The sequence below is a fragment of the Coturnix japonica genome, chromosome Z, assembly GCF_054131305.1.
Source record: "Coturnix japonica strain WE chromosome Z, WE-NBRP24, whole genome shotgun sequence".
NCBI lineage: Eukaryota > Metazoa > Chordata > Aves > Galliformes > Phasianidae > Coturnix > Coturnix japonica.
Genome location: NC_140702.1, coordinates 42,706,078 through 42,724,910, shown reverse-complemented (window position 1 = coordinate 42,724,910; position 18,833 = coordinate 42,706,078). Strand labels below are relative to the sequence as shown.

The 18,833-nt window shown below is 35.1% G+C and overlaps 1 protein-coding gene across 16 annotated transcripts in view; it reads left to right on the top strand.

Moving 5' to 3' along the window:
* Positions 1-18,833, top strand: part of CNTLN (centlein) — a 177,211-nt gene that overhangs the window by 32,480 nt on the left and 125,898 nt on the right. For all 16 annotated transcript variants that reach the window (XR_014939174.1, XR_014939173.1, XR_014939175.1 and 13 more), the window contains 3 exons: positions 9,396-9,530; positions 10,119-10,298; positions 17,130-17,263. Coding sequence is in view for 13 of the 16 variants with exons in the window: in XM_085528295.1 (XP_085384421.1) it covers positions 9,396-9,530; positions 10,119-10,298; positions 17,130-17,263 (449 nt within the window). In the remaining 3 variants the exon portion in view is untranslated. The remainder of the gene's footprint in view (positions 1-9,395; positions 9,531-10,118; positions 10,299-17,129; positions 17,264-18,833) is intronic.

Sequence of the window (18,833 nt, the reverse complement as noted above, 5' to 3'; positions counted from 1 at the left end):
AGTTGGTCATAGCAACAGCTGTTCTTCATTTCCTATACCTGATCTGGCAATGTTGATGTATGTGAGTGTAATGAAATACTGCTGTGTTAGGACTAAATGCTTTTAGGTGTCCTTTTCTGCAGATCTCACAGTCACATGCAGTTCCAGGGACAGAGACTTGAATTGACCTTCTGCAGGCCTTGCAGGTGTGGGGGGAAAAAAAGAACCAGTTTTCTCAAGATCATGTTCTGCAATGAAGAGAAAAGCTCAGCTTAGTACATTATTGGTTTTGATTTGAAATTAGTGGGATGAAAGAAAGAGGAGGGATTTTCTACTGCTTGGCCTGGAGGGCTGGACTGCTACTTTGCATTATTTAAAACATAGCTGCTAAGTAGAGAAGATGGAGTAGAGAAAGAATCAAAGGTTGGGCTGTGCTGTTTTACTGTACAGTGTTATAGATTCTATAGAAAATCTAATCTGACCTGGTGTTGAGACCCACCAGACAAAAGAGGGAAGGGTTAAGGTGATTTTATTGGTGATATGGAAAAATTGACATGTAGATTGCTTTGTCATCATTGTAGTTACCTTAAGAGCTGCCCTTAGAGGAAAACAGGCATGTTTTCAGCATTGTTGCTTTATTTCTGAATTAAAAGCGTGTTCTTGTGAAAAGGTTCCTCTAAGTGGAAGGAACTTGTGACTCTTCTGACAGAGACAGCCAACCTGTTTATAGCAACTGCCAGAAGCGGAATTTGGCTTCCACTGTGTACTAAAACACAGCCGTTGGCAACACTTGCGTTACATATGAGCAGCAGAGGGTAGGGAGTAAAGGTAAGGAGTGAAGAGAGTAGTATAACTTTGTTTCTTATGAGTGAGCAAAAGTAAGCTCTGCAAGACAGCTGTTATGAGGAGCTCAGTTGGAAAGTGGAGGTGCACATAGTGTTTAGTTGGTACTGTTGTATAGTTTGTTGTCAATAAATAGTTATTTTGCTGCTAGTGAAAGTGAGATGCTGGAGTTGCAAGGCTACATTATGTCACTACATGAAGTCCTGCTGTATTTCCAGCATGTGTTGAAATACTGAGAAATTCTGTTGAGTAGTGCACTTAAGAAAGCAAACTTTGCTGAAGACACCAAATTAATCATATCAGACAAGCCTCAAGAAGACAGTGGGAAACAGTGTTTGTAATGAATTATACTCTATGAACCTTCCTTAATCTGTGGGTCAGGTGAGAATTCAATTGCAAGACCTACTAGTGACACAGGAGCTGCAAAATGATGTAATCTACTCATATTTCTGACCTGCTTCTCTGTTAAATCATTTTACCTGATATTTTTGAAATGGAAGTGCTGTAAAGGATCTCCCTTTCTTCTTCCAACTGCAAAAAAATAAAAATAAAAATAAAAATCTGCCTTGTTTCTCCAGCATGCAAAGGGTAGGTAAAAGTATTTGAACAGATGACAGAAGAGATTTCTTTCTTGTATACATCTTTAATTTACTGTATTTTAATTCAGATCTATTGCTGGTAGAAACAGAAGAGCAAAAATTCTTATTAATGATGGGATTGGATTTGCTGATGTCTTTTGGCAGTTTCATACTTCTTTTACTAGGTAAATAATGTTTAATTTTTGAGAGTCTTAGAAAGCACAGAACAGAATAAAAACAAATGTTTGATAGAAGGGAAATTTAGCAGTCTCCTGCACTTCAGTTCTCTTCTCCTTGCTGTTTTTTGTTTTTTATTTTTTGTTTTTTATTTTTTTTATTTTTTTATTTTTTTTTTCCTTTAAGCTTGTTACAGCTTAAGGGCAAATATGAAAAATAGGAATTAATAATGAGATATGTATAATACTGTTGCACGAGTTACATTTTAATCCACTATACACGTCAGTTGTGTTTTTTCTTCCCCTTGTTTTTCCTGGCCTTGTCAGGAGTCAAGTTCTAAGTTGAACAGGTATCTGAATACAGTCATTCTTTGTTAAGGCCAAATTTTTAAATTTGTAAAGCCAATTAATTTTGTCAGCATTTTAGTTTTGGAGTTATATGGAGTAAAAAATAGCTGCATTTTGTACCATAAACGGCTATCGTCAGTTTTGACTATGGAAGGACAGCATAGAGATTGCAAAATACCACGTATGCCATCTATAACAAACAGCATGTAGATGTAGAACTTCTGTTTGTCCTGCATCACAAAATAAAGACTGGATTTCTTTTGTTTGATTCTGATTTATTCTTTATTTTCTTTTTGTGGAAAGACTACTATCTGAATATGGTTGGTATTATTATATGTTAAATGTGGTTCTAAGTGTTCAATTTTAGAAAAATAAGGAATAATGAAGTTGAAAAATTTAAAGAGAAGTTTGAGAACATGAGAAGAAAAGCTGTGAAATGTTGGTGGTATGTTTAATTCTTACTAGGAAAAAAAGGAAATTGGAAGGGAAGAGGGAAATTTGGGAGCATAAGTTGACCTCAAGTTGTTGGTGATAAAGAGGTGTTGAAAGTGGGGAGAACATACATGTACGTGTTGAAGTAGAAATTTTGAAGAAAAAGATTTTAAAAGAGGAATATTTTCACTTTTGTTTAATGAGTAATAGAATAATGTACATAGTAAATTAATTTCACTTAAAATGTCAGTTTCATTAAAAGTTTCTGTATTGTAATAAATGCTCCAGTTTCTTACTAGTTCAAGTTATCTTATTTGTGTTCTTTTTTAATATTCTGTAGTGTAAATTATACTGCTGCATACTTCTTTAGTAGTGGAAATTGAATGCATGTTCTTTTATTACAGTTATAGATGGGGACTTAAATCGAAATGTAGAGACTTGAGGTTTTTCATTAAAAGCTTTATCGCCCTTTTATAGGAATCAGTTGTCTTGTGGTATTTCTGTATTTTTAGCAGCAGTAATGAAGGATATATGCTTAATCTTTGTATTTTGGTAGAATGATTTTTAGGGATATCTTGATAAACTATCAATAGATATATGAGTTAACTTGCTGACTTGAAACACACCCTGCTTTTATCTACCTAGGCATACCAATTCAATGATATAGTTTGATACAGTTGTGTATTGCAGTATCGTAGGTATCTTCCTTCTCTTAAAATCATCAATTCCCCCTCTTAAACAGGGATACAACAGTGGTACAGCTGCTGTTTAATAGTCCTTTCTGTGCACAAAATGTAATGTTTAAATATCTTTCATCAAAGACTGGACATTCAGTGATGGTGTCTATGACAACACAACATCAAAGAGCTTATACAATGATCAAGAGGTATAGACTTTTGTTGTTTTAGAACAACTGCTGACATTAGAATTATATCTTCATTGTTGTTTCCACTGTCTTGCATGAGGTACCATAATGTCTAAATTCCCGCTAGATAAAAATAAAGCTTAGTTAAAAATGTGTATCTTTTTATGCGTTTATTCACAATAAACTCTGACTGAAAATTGTAGCTACCTTTAAACGACTCTGACATGTTTCCTTTGAGAGTCAGAACTAAAATAATTTTCCCATTTCTTTATTTCTTAGATTGTGATTTTGCTTCTTTTGCTGCTTGATATGGAAGTATTTGAATAAAAGTAGTTATTTCCAGTAAATAATTGGACATTACTTGGGGGAGGGGGCAGGGGAAAATACCTTTATTTTGTTGTAACTAAAGAGGTTCCATGGGAAAAGGAAAAAAACTAAGCCAATGGGATGAGGTTCAACAAGACCAAATACTGCATCCTACACTTTGGCTACAACAACCCTGGTCGATGCTACAGGCTTGGGGCGGAGTGGCTGGAAGACTGCGCAGAGGAAATGGACCTGGGGGTGTTGGTTGATGCTCGGCTGAACATGAGCTGTCAGGGCATCCTGGCTTGCATCAGAAACAGTGTTGCCAGCAGGAGCAGAGAGGTGATTGTCCCCCTGTACTCAGCACTGGTGAGGCCGCATCTCGAGTACTGTGTCCAGTTTTGGGCCCCTCACTGCAAGAAAGACATCAATGCCCTGGAATGTGTTCAAAGGAGGGAAACAAAGCTGGTGAGGGGTCTGGAGCACAGGCCTTATGAAAAGAGGCTGAAGGAGCTGGGAATGTTCAGCCTGGACAAGAGGAGGCTCAGGGGAGACCTCATTGCTCTCTATAACTTCCTGAAGGGGGGTTGTAGTGAGCTGGGGGCAGGCCTCCTCTCTCTTGTCATTAGTAATAGGACCAGAGGGAATAGTTTCAAGCTGTGGCAGGGGAGATTCAGGCTGGACATTAGGAAGTATTACTTCTCAGTGGTCAGGCACTGGAATGGACTGCCCAGGGAGGTGGTGGAGTTGCCGACTCCAGGGATGTTCAAGGAACGACTGGATGTTGTGTTGAGGGACATGGTTTAGTGGGAGCTATTGGTAATAGGTGAATGGTTGTACTGGCTGATCTTTTAGGTCTTTTCCAACCTTGGTGATTCTGTGAATGAGTTCTAGAATGACATTTCTCAAATACTGGATCTATTCTAGCAGATCACAGTTTTTGGGGGTTTTTTTTGGTTTTTTTTTGGTTTTGGTTTTGGTGTTTTTTTGGTTTTTTTTTTGTTTGTTTGTTTGTTTTGGTTTTTTTTTTTTTTTTTTTTTTTCTTTGGACGTACTGTTGCCTGGAGCATTCTGGACACGGACAGTACAGAAGTGATACTCTTTGGTCCCTCTCAGCTGAGTGTAACAGCAGATCCCTTTGGTTTTCCTTAGAGAGAATTCACATCTTTCTTGTATTTGCAAGCTTGTCCATGGGGAAACCTTTGGAACTGTCTTCTTTATGTTCAGAAGTTCTAGTGCTCTAGGATGTCAACAGCCTATTGAACTTTGCTCTTGTCCTGCTGCATTCAAACTCGCATGACTGCATTCAATGCAAAATTTGAGATTGTTCTTCTTTAGTATTAACCCATATTTTGTACTATCTAGGCAAAATCAGTGGGTACTGCAGAGCTTGGTGAATTATTGAGGTCTGTTTTTACATGGCAAAGTTTGTCAGAATACCATCATGTGAGTGGTTACCTCATGTGACTAATCATGTATATATTGTTTTTCTGTTTCACATGTTTTACTGGCCTACCAGGGTGGGATAGGCTTTTAGGAATGCTGCTTGTATTCTCTGCTATAAGAAATAAATCTTTACTCAGTTCCTTTTACTTATACAAATCCATTGTTAGAGGAAGCAAAATGTAAGAACGGCTGCATAGGCAAAGGCAGATGATAAGTTACTTAATTGTCTGTGTCTTAGAAATTCTGCTTTGTGATTCTTGTTTCTACCCAATCATGGCTCATGAGTAGTATTCCTGTTTGTTGCTTCCTTTCTTTATGAAAAGAACAGATAGGAGAGTAAAAGTTCCATTCATTTGGAAGAAAAGATTAGAGCATACAGAATGGTACCCAGGAAATGCCTCAAAACATAACAGGATTTTTTCCATGCAGGTGTAGCTTGCCTAAATAATGCTTCAGTGCTGCACAGACTTTGTAGAAGACCCAGGCGAGTTTGCTGCTTAGTGATTGATATGGCATAGTTGCCATTTGATTGATTTAAAGTCTTACGTGGGTCAATTGTGGGGATAAGTAATTAGTGCTCAAGCCTGATTCAAGATTATCTGTCTGATTATACTGCAAAGTAAGTAGCTTATTTGAGTTTTAAATTCCATTCTAGCTGTAATGAACAAACATTTAAAATAACTATTTTTACTACTGTTGTATTTTCATGCCTTTGTTATTATCCACACTGCTAGAAAGCATTTAATTACAAACTGGACCCAAAGATCTTTCTGTTCTGCTTTTTGAATGTGTGTTACATAAGAAACATCTGTTTATATGTTAAGTATATGCATACACATGCATAACATAAATGCTTAACATATGCTTAATATATATGCATAATTTCAACACAGTTTAGCATGTGTATGCTAGAAGAGTTGGAGCTAAACTTCAAGATATTGTGGGTGTATATTTGTGAATCTTGAACTCTATTAAACAGATGTTTTCAGGTAGATAGAATTTCTAAAATGTTCTTTCAGTATATACTTGTCTTGTTAAATGTTATACAAGCAATAATGAGGTAGAATGAAGACTCAAAGGAGCCTCTTACATGAATTCTGTTAGAACTAGGGGATTGGGAGGGAAGCAAACAAAGTAACTAATGCTTTCAATGGAATGAATGCTTTCAATTGTAATACAGATTCATACTTTAAAAAAAAATAAAAACATAAAGTGACTTAATGATTATTTGCCATCAACAATTTGTTCCTGTAACTATAATAATGTCTGAACAAATGCTTTGATTTTTGAAGTTACGTCTGATGTCTGGTAGGTTCAGAATATACAAGAAAGGAGTCTTTGATTAAGCTTACATTTCTTAATTTCTCAATCTCTTCTTTAGTGTCTGCTTAATGCATTCTGTCAGTCTTGCAGTAAATGCATCTTACCTTTTAAGGACAAAAATACAAGTATTCTTATCCAGGAGACAAGAATTAAAAAATTATATTAAATAAAAAAGCAAACAGAAAAAACAGAAACCCAGACTGGCTGAGTTTGTTATACGTGGTTACACAAAACTGTTTCTAAATAAATTAGGAAAGTGCACAAGCTGATTTTTAGCACATCACCTATATTCTTTTATGTTCATGCATTATACATCCATAAAGTTTGATTATACATGTATACACACACACATATATATATAAATCAAATCTGAAATTCTTTATGCATTCTTCCACTATTGTCAGTAGTACTTCAACAATTTCATTATTTGACTACTGTGAAATTAGAGTAGCATATTTGCACTGAATTTGTGGATAAAAGGTAGCATCTTATATAACAGATTGTCCAAACCAAGAATGATACTGCATTATGTTATCTTTTTGAGGACAGTTTCTTACACATTTTTGAGTTTTGGCTTATTTTTATTTTGGAAGAAAGAATGATTGTGAATCTCTTATTTTGGGAAAACATTAACTTTATTTTTATTTAAAATACCAATGCTGTAGAATGAGTCTCTGCAGGGGAGTTAGTTACATTATAAAAATAAACAGCTATGATTGAAGTTGGAGGTTTAGTTATCAAATAAGCATCATTTTAAATAGAAACTAGTTCAGCGTGTTCACATTTTGAGTCTTAGCATGACAGAACTGTTTGTAGAAAGGTGTATTAATGAAATCCTCTGAGTATTTTTTGTCTGGTTCGTTGGTCAGTTTGAATTAATGATATGTGAGGAAAAATTCCAGTATGTGAGAATGTGTGAGAATGAGGCTTCTTTATTTTCTTTCACTTCTTTTGATTTTGCTTTAATTTTTCCATTCTCTTTAGTTCAAGTTCATTCTTTTCCAGCTTTTATGGAGTTCCGTTAGAAAGTCTGTCATTTTGTATAATTGTTGAACTCTTTTTTTTTTTTTTTTTTTTTTTTCTTTTTGATTTTGCTATGGAAAAATAAAATATCCTCATGCCCCCCACGCTATTCACTAGACATTATCTATTCCTGGTTTCTTTTTAAGTATTTGCTGTGCCAGGCTAGTTATATTGCATTCCCTTTCTCATCATGCTGAACCAGATTTAATTCTTTCCTGAAAAATATTTTCTCTCTGTATTGCAGTGTTTTTCATTTTGTAATAAATGTTGCCATATTAAGAAAAAAGTTTGGATACAAATACTATTTGGAAGGATAAATAAATTGCTGAGTATGGAGGAATTATATACACAAAATATTTGAGGGCAGTGGTAGGATTAAAGAGAACAATAAAAATATTTGCAAGAATGGTGAGGAGATGATGTGTAGAAGAAGGGAAGAGGTCTACTCGAGAAGCAGACATTTGTTGTAACTCAGCAGAAGTTAAAATAAAGGTGTCTGCTAAGAGGTAAAGGATGGAACAGATGAAGGCAAAGGTACCATCCACAAAATGAAACCGTGATACATTTAATAACTCATACTTTTGCTAAATACATAGATTAATGTCACTGCATATCTTTCTGGTGCCTTACTATCACTGTAGCTCACTAGTGGCTTAAATGAGAATAAAGAAATAACTCCTACCAGCCCTAATCTTAAAATCACATCGGTGAAATTAATGCTTTTCGTATGTCTTAACTCCAGGATTACTGAAAAAAAGTTGTTTTTAACATTAAACTAGTTGTCAGATCTTTCAGCGTGGTGCCTAAGAAGACAGAGAAGAACATTTCTATCTCATGGAGATGCTGGTGTTCAGAACAGCATTTTCAAAATTGCCCCATCTATCTGTGAGGGTTGTGGTTAGCTTTACTGGTGCAGTTGGATACTGTGGATACCGGAGCATGGATGCTGTAAAGTGTTTGAGCAAGCTCTGCCTGCATTTGCATAGCTTTGTATTCGTTCTGCTACTCTGTAGCTTTCTTTTGTGGTGAATTACTTAGTGTTTATTGGTGACTTGGATACAGTTTGTGCTAATGACATAGGTAATGTTTGCCCTAACTTTTAGTGTTGATTTAAAAGCAGTAGTTATTGGATGCAGTTTCAGCTGTGTTATTTGATGCCTGTTTCTTTCTTCCTTCTTTTTTTTTTTTTTTTAACATGTTTTTCTCTTTTTCATGTCTGACATTGTATAAAGGAGAATTAACCATTTGGAATTTGCAAATGTTATAAAGATATACTTATGTTGACCTTTTTTAATGTTTCTGAGTGTATTTCATTTTGATGCTACATTAAAGGCAAAGCAGTTGTATTTTTACGCTGAGAGAAAAGCTTCTCTTCTATGAAAGTCATGTATATAAATGCTGTTTTGATTAGCACAGTGGGCACAACAGTATGTGGAATTAAAGCATACTTCTGAAGAAAATTGTGGAATACTTCTATATGTTTTGAAAACTGGGGATGCTTCAATGCAAATATCTTAAAAATAGAATGCAAGAACCTAATAGAAAGTTGAAACTGTTTTTTCTAATAGCCTTGAGATTTTGCTATATGGAGTACACAAAGTACTTGCCATTGTTCAACAGACTTGTCAGGCTCACGTGAACTGCAAATACAGTTAGATGCAATTTCTTCCATACTGTGCTATAATCTCTCTGTCGTTCTCACTTAGTAATTTTTTCTCTTCGTGAATTTTGGAGAATTTTCATTTCTGTGTGTGGCTAGATTTTTGGTGTGTTGAAGGTGCAAGTCAAAAAGTATCTTTAATCCTCAAACACAGATATAATTTGTATAAATTGCTGTCTTTGTCTAAGCTTGACTGGATGATTTTTGTTCATTTCTGCATTTATCAGGTTTTTTGTTCAGTTACTGTGGTTATGGTGGTGCAGTTTTGAGCATGGTTGAAGTAGTACTGAAATGAAAAGAATGCTATAAAATTACATGTAGTAGATCTTTACATAGGTTTAAAATGGTTTCAGTACATGTGTGTTCTTTTTATAATTGTGTCTTGTCTAGCTGATCTTTTTTTTTTTTCTTAATAGAGACTCTCAGGACAGCAGCAAGAGATAAGTAACTTAATTCAGACAAAAAATGCTGTGGATGAAGAAAATGCCTGTTTGAAGAGTGAATTCAGTAATTTGAAGCAGAAATTTGAAGATAAAAGCCAAGAACTTAAGGTATATTGACTTGTACATAGTTTTATAAGACTGTAGCTTTGAAGTAGTTCTTTAAGCAGTGTCAGCCTTTGTGGCACAGAAAGTGACAAGCTTGGAGAAAAAATTGCCTTAGGCCTTGCTATACCTTACCATTTGCTCAGATACGAACTCTGAGGAAGATGCTTTAAAGCCAAGAATCCAAGCTTTATAACTTTCAGATAAATAGTTAATGATGGAAATGGAGCAAAGAAAGTAGGAGTGTGAAGATGTGGCTTCTTGTAATTAGATTCTGATGGGACTGGCATTATTAATTGATAAAGCCGAGGTCTGGGAGGATATGTCTGTGTGGGTCTCAAAAATAGCTGGGGACAGCATCAAAGGCAGCTTGATCAATTAATGGGCTCTTTGCAAATGTGTACTCATCAAAGCTGTCATCCAGCTAAAAAATATGACCCTTCCACCTGCATGAAAGAGGCCAATAAAAGTACACAGGTGACCTTGGCCATCAAATATAGAAGAAGCTGCTGTGAGGGTAAAACTGCACAGTTTATATTTGCTGATTAGTTCTCACTTTTTTTGTTTATCGGCCCTTGTGGTACTGTTCTACAGGACACTGAGGAGTGTGCACAGAAGAAGGAAGAGCAAAACAGACTGGTTATAAAAAGCCTAGAGGAGGAAAATAAGGGATTAAATGCTTGCTGTGCTGACCTGCTAAATGACCTGGAGAAACTGAGGAAGCAGGAGGTACAATGGAAAGCAGAAAAATCTGGCAGTGATGCCAGAATAAAGGTATGAAGTGGAATGGATTCATGGATGTTATTTCAGAAATAACTTCTCCAGACATTTGCACTACAAGTTATTTTCTTTAAATAACAAGTTATATATTCAAATCTACCAGTGGGGACTTGCATTCATTTACATTCCTTCACTTAAGACCCACAGCTTTTTAAAAATTGATGTTGCAAAGCAGGAATCTGACTTCAAATAGTCATCTTAAAATGTAATCATTAAAAAATAAAAGATACTGTATTTTAAGATAAAATATATATGAAATAATGAAAGCTTAAAAGTATTATCCATTCACAATTTTTTTTTTCCTCAGTATATTATTTTCTGGCCTATAATTTGGTTGCAGTAGACATGATATTTGTTTGGAAGAGCACATTAAAACTTTAACTGCAGTTTTGAATAAATTGTGTTCTAAACTCCAGAGAGCTCCCCTCTGTGGAGGCCTTATTATAGAATATACTATACTAAAAAGTTATTTCCATTGTTTATGATAAAAAGAAAAAGGAAATAATTGTATACATTACACAGAATATTGTATCTTTTACTTAAATGTTATTTTCTCTTGCTAGGAGAAAATTAACAATTTCCATTTAATTTCTTATTTAAAAAAGTTAAAAATTGCAAACATGGTATCAGAGTTTTCGGTACTGACTTTCATAGATGTCTGTGGATCCTTTTATTAAAATGGCTAATGAATTCTTACAGTGCTGTTTTCTTTTGTACTATCAATGTACATAACCTTCCAGTGTATTAAACATAGAAACTATGTAATCAGCATGTTGCCCGGAAACATTTTCTCTTCAACTTCACCTCCTTCCCCTTCCCCAGCAATTTAATTGTTTTGCTGACACTTCTGATTCTTTTACTGATTTTTTTGTACAGTTTCATTTAGATTTTTTAATGTAAGAAGTTCTTGCAAATCATAGCCTTTGGAGTGGTTGAGATGAAAAGATTACACGGTCTTCAGAACAGTGATTGTCTTGCTGGCAGTTTGAGTGTAATGATTTAATGACTTAGAAGTGTTTTAACATATTTCAAATTGTTGAAGGTATTACTTGTAGTATCTCATAAATTATTGAAAATTATTATTAGCAACACCTTCATTAAATCAATGGAAATTCCTAATTTATCTGTTCTAGGGCTTGCTTAAAAGAGGAAGGTGCATCACAGCCATGTGATTTCAGGGACTGGAATAAGTAGTGTTTTGTATTGGGGTGACAATGTAGTCAAGATATTGTGTTAGAAGAAACTTCATGAGAAAGGTGCTTCCTGAGCCAACCAGGAGTGACATGCAGCTGGATCTCTGTTCAAAGTGAAAGAAGAGCTAATCTGGGAACTAATAATTAATGGAAGCCATGGTAGTAGTGGACATGAAATTGTGAATCTTATGAGCCTGAGAAGATGAAGAGAGGACAGTAGTACAGTACAGACCTAGAATTAAGGAGTGGGCTTTTCAGCTTGGGAATAAATGAAAATATGTGGAAATCTCATGAGCACCTAAGACCTCAGGAAAAGCTATCAAGACTTTAAAGATAGCCTCCACCAAGCCCAGGTGTCTTCCACTTTTATACTCAGGAAAGCAGGTGGCTGGAAAACAAGTGTCTGCATCAGGAAACCAGCTTGGCTAAGCAGAACTCATCACCAAATGCCAATGTATGGCAAGAAAAGAAATAACAGTGTGCAGGCATTAAGAGCTACATAGGATGAATTCAGAAACATTAGGTACGTAGAGGAAGTGGTAGCCCTTCTACTGTTGAGGCTTGCAAATGAGTACAGTTAATAAAAGTAATTTTTTGCACTACTGAAACTCTGAACAATGATAATGTGGGCCTTTCCTGACAGGGATTATGGAATAGTGGCTGGAGGCCATAGATAAAGCTTACAATAGAGTCTGAGTTCGAGAAGTACCTATCAGCAGTGGATTAATTGGAAGTTAGTAAAGAGAACTTGACTTACACTTGATTTCCATGGGACCAACTGAACTGCTTGCAAGGCTGCTGAAAGGGTTAATTGATGTAAAAAAATCGTGGAGAGTAGGGGAGGTCTCCAATAAAAAGTATGATCCAAGGCTGAAGATGGGTCAGCCTCGCTTCAGTCCCCAAGGGTACGACAGAGAAAGTCTTATTGGAATCAATTTCTTGGCACAAAATTGAGAAGACAGCTATAAGCAATCAGCATGGATTTACCAGAACTAAGTCTATCTTTTGTGATAAAATGAATGCACCTGTGAACAAGAGGACAGCAATGAATGTGACAAACCTTAACTTTAGCAAGATTTTTTTTTTTTTTGCATTGTCTTGCCTTTTTCTTGTACAGTCTAAAATGTTATAGTTGGATGGATGAGTAACAGCATGTTTTAAAAGAAATTTTTGAATACTTGAATTCAGGGGGGCTGTGGCTAGTAGGTTATACTCTGGTGGCTCCTAATAAGTGGCATAATGAGGGATTAAACTTGGACCTATTTTGTTTAATATCTTTATTAGTGACTAGCAGGAATGCTTGTCAGGTTTGCAGATGACACAAAATTGAGGTGAGCAGTTGATGTGCTGAAGGACTAGGCTGCTCTGGAGATCTTTACAGAAATGTTCTACCTGTGTGTGTGGAAGGGTGTGTGCTCTTTAAGGTACAGAGCCATGTTAGACCTGTGCCTGGGGAGCTGCAACCTGTGTGAAACACACACAGAACCAGTTTGGGAAGGACAGCATCATTTGTGTGGGACCCCACATAGAGCACAGTAACCATGTGGGAGCTGCAGAGATAGTGTTAAGCATGGACTGCAGTCTCCATTCCCCTATGTTTCTCAAAGCAGGGAAGTAGATGAGAGTAGGTGAGGAGAGTGGTTTCAGCTTCCTTTTAGATTTCACAGCTCTGGTCTGCTAGCAATTGGCAATAAATTTCATGAATCTCTCTTATCAAAAGTCCAGGTTGAGGCTTTGAGCAACCTTGTTCTCAGTGAAGTGTCCCTGCCCATAGCAGAGGAATTAGAATTTGATCTTAAATATCCCTTCCAATCCAAACCAATCCCTGATGCTATGATTATGCTGTGCCAGTTTTGTCCACGGTGGGTAACTGAGAAATGATCTCCATGTCTTTATTTCAACCCATAAGTTGTGGGTTGGATTTTTTGTGTGTCATGTTTTCTTCCCCTGTCCTTCGAGGAGTGAGAGAGTGGCCTAGTGGAGCTTAGCTGCCCGTTTGTGTTAAACTACCATATGCTGTGATCTTGATGCCCGCACTTGCACCTGGTTTTACCCATGTCAGGTTAGACAAGTGACTATATTCATTTTGGTAGTAGACAGATTTAGGTGAAGTTGGTTATCTCACAGGACTTTTGGGAGGACTGAGTAATATTAAAAATGCTATATCTGCAAGAGGGAAATGTTGTATGTGACATCCAGGAAGTAGCAATATGTTGTCTCATAATTGTTTATCTAAATTTGATAAAATATACTTTTGTAAAATTCACAAAGTTGATTTTATAGTTCGGCACCATTTTTACATATAGTCTTCCCGCACATATTTGTCAGAAAATTTAAGCCTAAATTTGAGTTTGTCTCGTTGTTCCTGAAGTTCCCCCCAACTCAGTGCTCTCAGGAATCAATACTGGATGGCAGATTGGCTCTTTACAGAATTGCTTACAAACAATAAAGAATAATAATTTCCCTATCCTCGGAGACTAAATATAACATTATCATGCTACACTGTAGTGAACTGCAGATTATGTTGTAATGTAATATAACATGTCCCTATAATGCTTTTTGAAAGATAATTTATGAGCAGATTCAGTAATGGAATCGTACTGTTGTTCTCAAGTGACTGTAGAAATGTTTATAGATAAAAATTGTTTGAATTTTTAAATGATACTTACCCGTAAGTATCACATGTCACTTTTCTGGGCTAGATCTGGTTGTTTTACAGACTCATCACTAGAAACTGAACTAGGGGTCTGAAATTCAACTTGTAAAAGTGGAGAGAAAAAAAAACAAAACAAACTTGCTATTTCTTGATTATCCATTTAATTTAAATTTTAAGAAAGTGCGGACTAGAAGATTTTAAGTGGAGGTGACCTAAAAGACAGTAGAATTGCATAATGTTTTGTTATTCTCTAGTTGACAAGGTACTTTTAAAAGTACCTGATGTCTGAAGATTAAAGCTTTTAAAGACACAGTCAGAGTTGTTCTCTTTTAAACTGAAGCATGCTGAGAAACATATCTCTGTCAAGAGGAGTCTGGAATTTTAGTTCCTCTGAATAATAAGTTTTGTTAAGATGGGACCATGAAAGAAAAATTTCTTACATCTGTCAATATCACCAAAAGCATGAAAACAGAACTGTGTTTAAAAGCAACTCCCTAGCTGTGTTTGAAGGTACAAATAGAACGTTAGTGTTAATTCACCTTGAGTTCACAGCCTGTGCAGAACTGTGCTTCTTCATGCCTTATCTATACGTATTTTGTTTCATGCTTAAAATTTATTATTATTTTAAAATTCACCTTGACTTTAAATTATTGGAGTTTGTTCTTCAGTATGAAGTAAATGAAATGTATGAAAGTAAATGCTTATGTGATGTTTTGCCTTATTTTTCTGCTGTATATCTTCCTTTTATTTTAGTTAAGGTCTCCACTTCTCGTGGGTAAAAGTGAGTACGAATGTTAACAGTAGACTGAATTTGATTCTTCACTTTCAGAACTATTGTGTATAAGCATCATATCCTTTATTCAGAAACATGCATTTTCTTCCCCATAAGATATAACTGAGCTATTAGGAACTTTAACTATATTTTTAAAAGCATTTAATTTAGTATATTTCATAGTATTTTAACATTTTGAATTTTAATCAGTCAAAATGTACAATTCAGATTAATTTGAAAATCAATTTTAGGAGAATCCACATTTCAGTATGTCTGCTTGCACAATGAAACTACTTTCTCAAGTACTGTATCAACTAAAAGGCAATTAGTGAATTGAAGTAATTAAAGGAAATATTTAGGAATTGAACATAAGAAGTTTAGAGGATTTCATAACCTTGGGTTCCTGACTGGTGCACAAGGATCATACAAAATGCCTCACATATGCTATTGCAGTGTTTTTCTGTTTCATAGTATTCTGTTTTTAATTTCTACTCTTGTATAGCTATATGAAATTGTGTTTCAGACAAAATCATTTTCTACCTATTCTGTGTATCTTACCCTGCAGTGGATGATGGGAACTTGTGAATTTGTGAGATCAGTTTTTCATTTAATATGTACCAAAACTTCTGCAACTTGTTAGCATGGAGTAAATGATACACAGATAGCATTTATTCACAGATAAAATGAGCTACTGCCACTTTTGTTAACTTTAAAATTTTAAGTTGGGCAATAATCATTTCACATGAGCCATAATTTCTTACCAATGTGATAAAAACAATATGCAGGTGAAGCCATAAGTTGTCTAGCTTATTACATTGTAAACCTTATTAGACCTTATCATGTGTTGTCTGAGTAAAGTAAATTTTGTTATCCAGCTTTTAGGATCGAATGGTGACTGACCAATGGAATAAACCAGGTGTAATAACCTGAGAGTTATGATGAAACAAAGTTTTTCTGTTTCATTTATTCATTGCTATTTCTCCAAATTAAGGTTACTGTTTTTAACAGGATGTAATGATTTGTGTCAAAATTTGAAGTATTTGATTGTAGTGCACTTCTGATACATCCAGATATGGATGTTCTATTTTAAATTAGGCAATTCATTATTCGCTGGTTTTAAGTAAATCATTTCAGGGAATTGTATTTCAGCATTTTAAAGTATTTTGATATTTGAAATGTCATTGGTGAAAGGGAAATAAGAGCAAATCTTTATTTCTTTAATTAAGTCTGTGTTTAAGTGGAAGATTTGAAACACTGTCCTACTAGGAGATAATTACTTTAGTTTATAGACAAATCCAAGAATCCTTTCCATACTGAGAATAGGTAATTATGAGTAGTGTAGTACTGAAGTAGGTTGAAAGGCACTGCCACACTCTGAAACTCTGACTAGATACTGATGTACTATATCTGTTTCCATTCTTGCCTCAAAACACCCTGGGAGAATTGTAATATAGAGTAGTATCACAGAATAATCATACAGAGCTTCTTAAAGTCTATAGTGCTATTATAAGCTCCTACACTTCCAGAAAACTGTAGTTAAGATGACTAAGTAGAGACATGTAATTCTTGTATGGGTGAGCAGACTTGCTCTGCACATCTGTGTTTCCCAGATACATCTTCAATACTGTGCTACTTAATACAATTAGGCTTTCAGTAAAAGAGGAATTATGACTTTGTTTTCAGAGAGCAATTCTGTTTCTTTTCCTTGTGTACTGTTTCTTTTTCTGAAATAGAAGTGCAAAATCAGAACATCTGAGACAGACAAGGAGTCTCACAAAAATCTGTTAGATACTGTACAATCTTCAAAGAATTTTAAGCAGTAAAATTATAGCTGGTTTTTGTAAGTAGTAACTTTTTCCTCTTTGATACCACTGCATAAAACACTGTTTCATAAGTACTTTAATATTGTTGTATTGCTTTGTAAGGATTATATTCTATTATGTGCAACAAATTAATTGAGTGAAACTTCTTAGAGGACCTGTTCACCTAAAATTTGACGTCCCTTCTTCCTGGATATCACATTTGCCATGTGTGCACACATTCATATATGTGCACTTATATTTGCTTAGAGCACAATCAATATATATGTCTGTGTATATGCACATACGTATGCCTAGACATGTAGATAATATGCATAATTTTTAGTAGATTTCAACTCTTTCCTGTATATTACTTTTAATATATTCTAAATGTTTTCTTTGCAGACGTTGGAAACCAATTTAGCAGATGCAAGAGAACAGCTGAATGAGTTAAGCAGTAAATGCAGTTACTTGTCATCTCAGCTAGCTGTGAACCAGAAAGAACTCTCCCAAAAAGAATGTGATATGAACAGGACTAAGTAAGTATTTCATGATTTGAAATTTAACTTGAACTCTGAATCTTCTCAAGCAGTGCATTTTCATAGCATTTTTTTTTTCCATGAAATGTAAAATGTCTGAATGCATAACAAAAAATACAGACTCTTTAATACAAGCATTGGGTTTGAGAATGACCAATCTCCACTATAAGTAACAAAATGTAAGTGACATAATCATGTAAATGGAGGGGACAAATGCCCTAAACTTTAAACAAAAATAATAAATAAATAAATGATTCAAGCCTGTCTTTAACCTTTTAATTAGAATAGAATCTGATGGAGTCAGCCAGAATCTACATAGGCCTGTACTAAAAATTTAAAGTGAAATTATTTAAGCTTCATTGTCTTACACATCTTATTCTTACCCTGGACTTAGAAGATAAGTATTACATTTTTTGAGATATGGAAAAGAATGGAAGGATGGAATGAATGTGTGAATAGGCTAGACTACTGAAGCCCTCAAAATGTTGTTAATGGCATAAGTCAAATTGGTAGCTTAAGTGGATTGAGATGAAATTGTACATTCTTCTCTTCAGTATTCCCTCAATCTGCACTTGAATTTCTGCAGTTGGGATGCAGCTCATATGTATGAACATTCTGCTTTCTAAATGGAGATATGTTTACAGTAAGGAATCAGTATTATTCTTTCTGTAAACAGCTATAAATATGATCTTTGCCTCTGAAGTACATGATCTTCCTAGTATTCTTTAGACTACTGGAAAAGATGGTATCTAGTTTTTTTTTTCATATTGGAAAGACAGTGCTTGAGTTCTCAATTTTCAAACAAAATAAAAAAGCTTAATAGAAAATTTTCCTGAAAAAAACCTGCTGTCAGGAGAAGGCTGAACAGCCCCAGCTCTCTTAGTATGTCCTTGTAAGAGAAATGTTCCGTCCCTTGGATCATTTTTGTGGCCTTCCTCTGGACACATTTGTTACAGGTTGTGTTACTTTTGTGCTTTCCTTACTTTTGGTGTAGTCCAGGATACAGCTGGCTTTCTGGGCTGTAAGGACACTTTGCTGGCCCATGTCTAGATTGCCATCCACCAGTACCCTCAGGTCTTTCTTGGAAGAGCTGCTCTCATTCATTTCATAAGTTTTTAATACCAGTATTTCCTAGAATTAGTTTTACAAAACTCCACTGTCAAGTTTCTTTCTTTTTTTTTTTTTTGACAGTTTTATTTTTCCTGTAAGAATTCTTTGGCTTTGTGTTCTGCATTTAAATCTTTCTATTTCTTTTTCTTTGTTTTTTATTTTTTTTTTAACAAATTGTTTACTCTCACTTTTCTTGTTTATACCCACCCATCATGTATTCATAAATATTGGTAATATCCCTCTGAGCCTTTTTTTTACCTTTCTACATCTGAATAGCTCTGTTTTTTTCACAGCCTTTCCTTGTAGGATGAACGCTTCAATCTTTTTTTTTCATCTCTGTGGCTTTCTTTGGGCTTGGTTCTGTATTTCCTTCCTTGGGAGCCACATATGAATTTGGATCACATTTCCGAGCCTGCTGGCAAAGCTTTTTTTAGAGCAGCTCAGGATGCTCTTAGTCTTC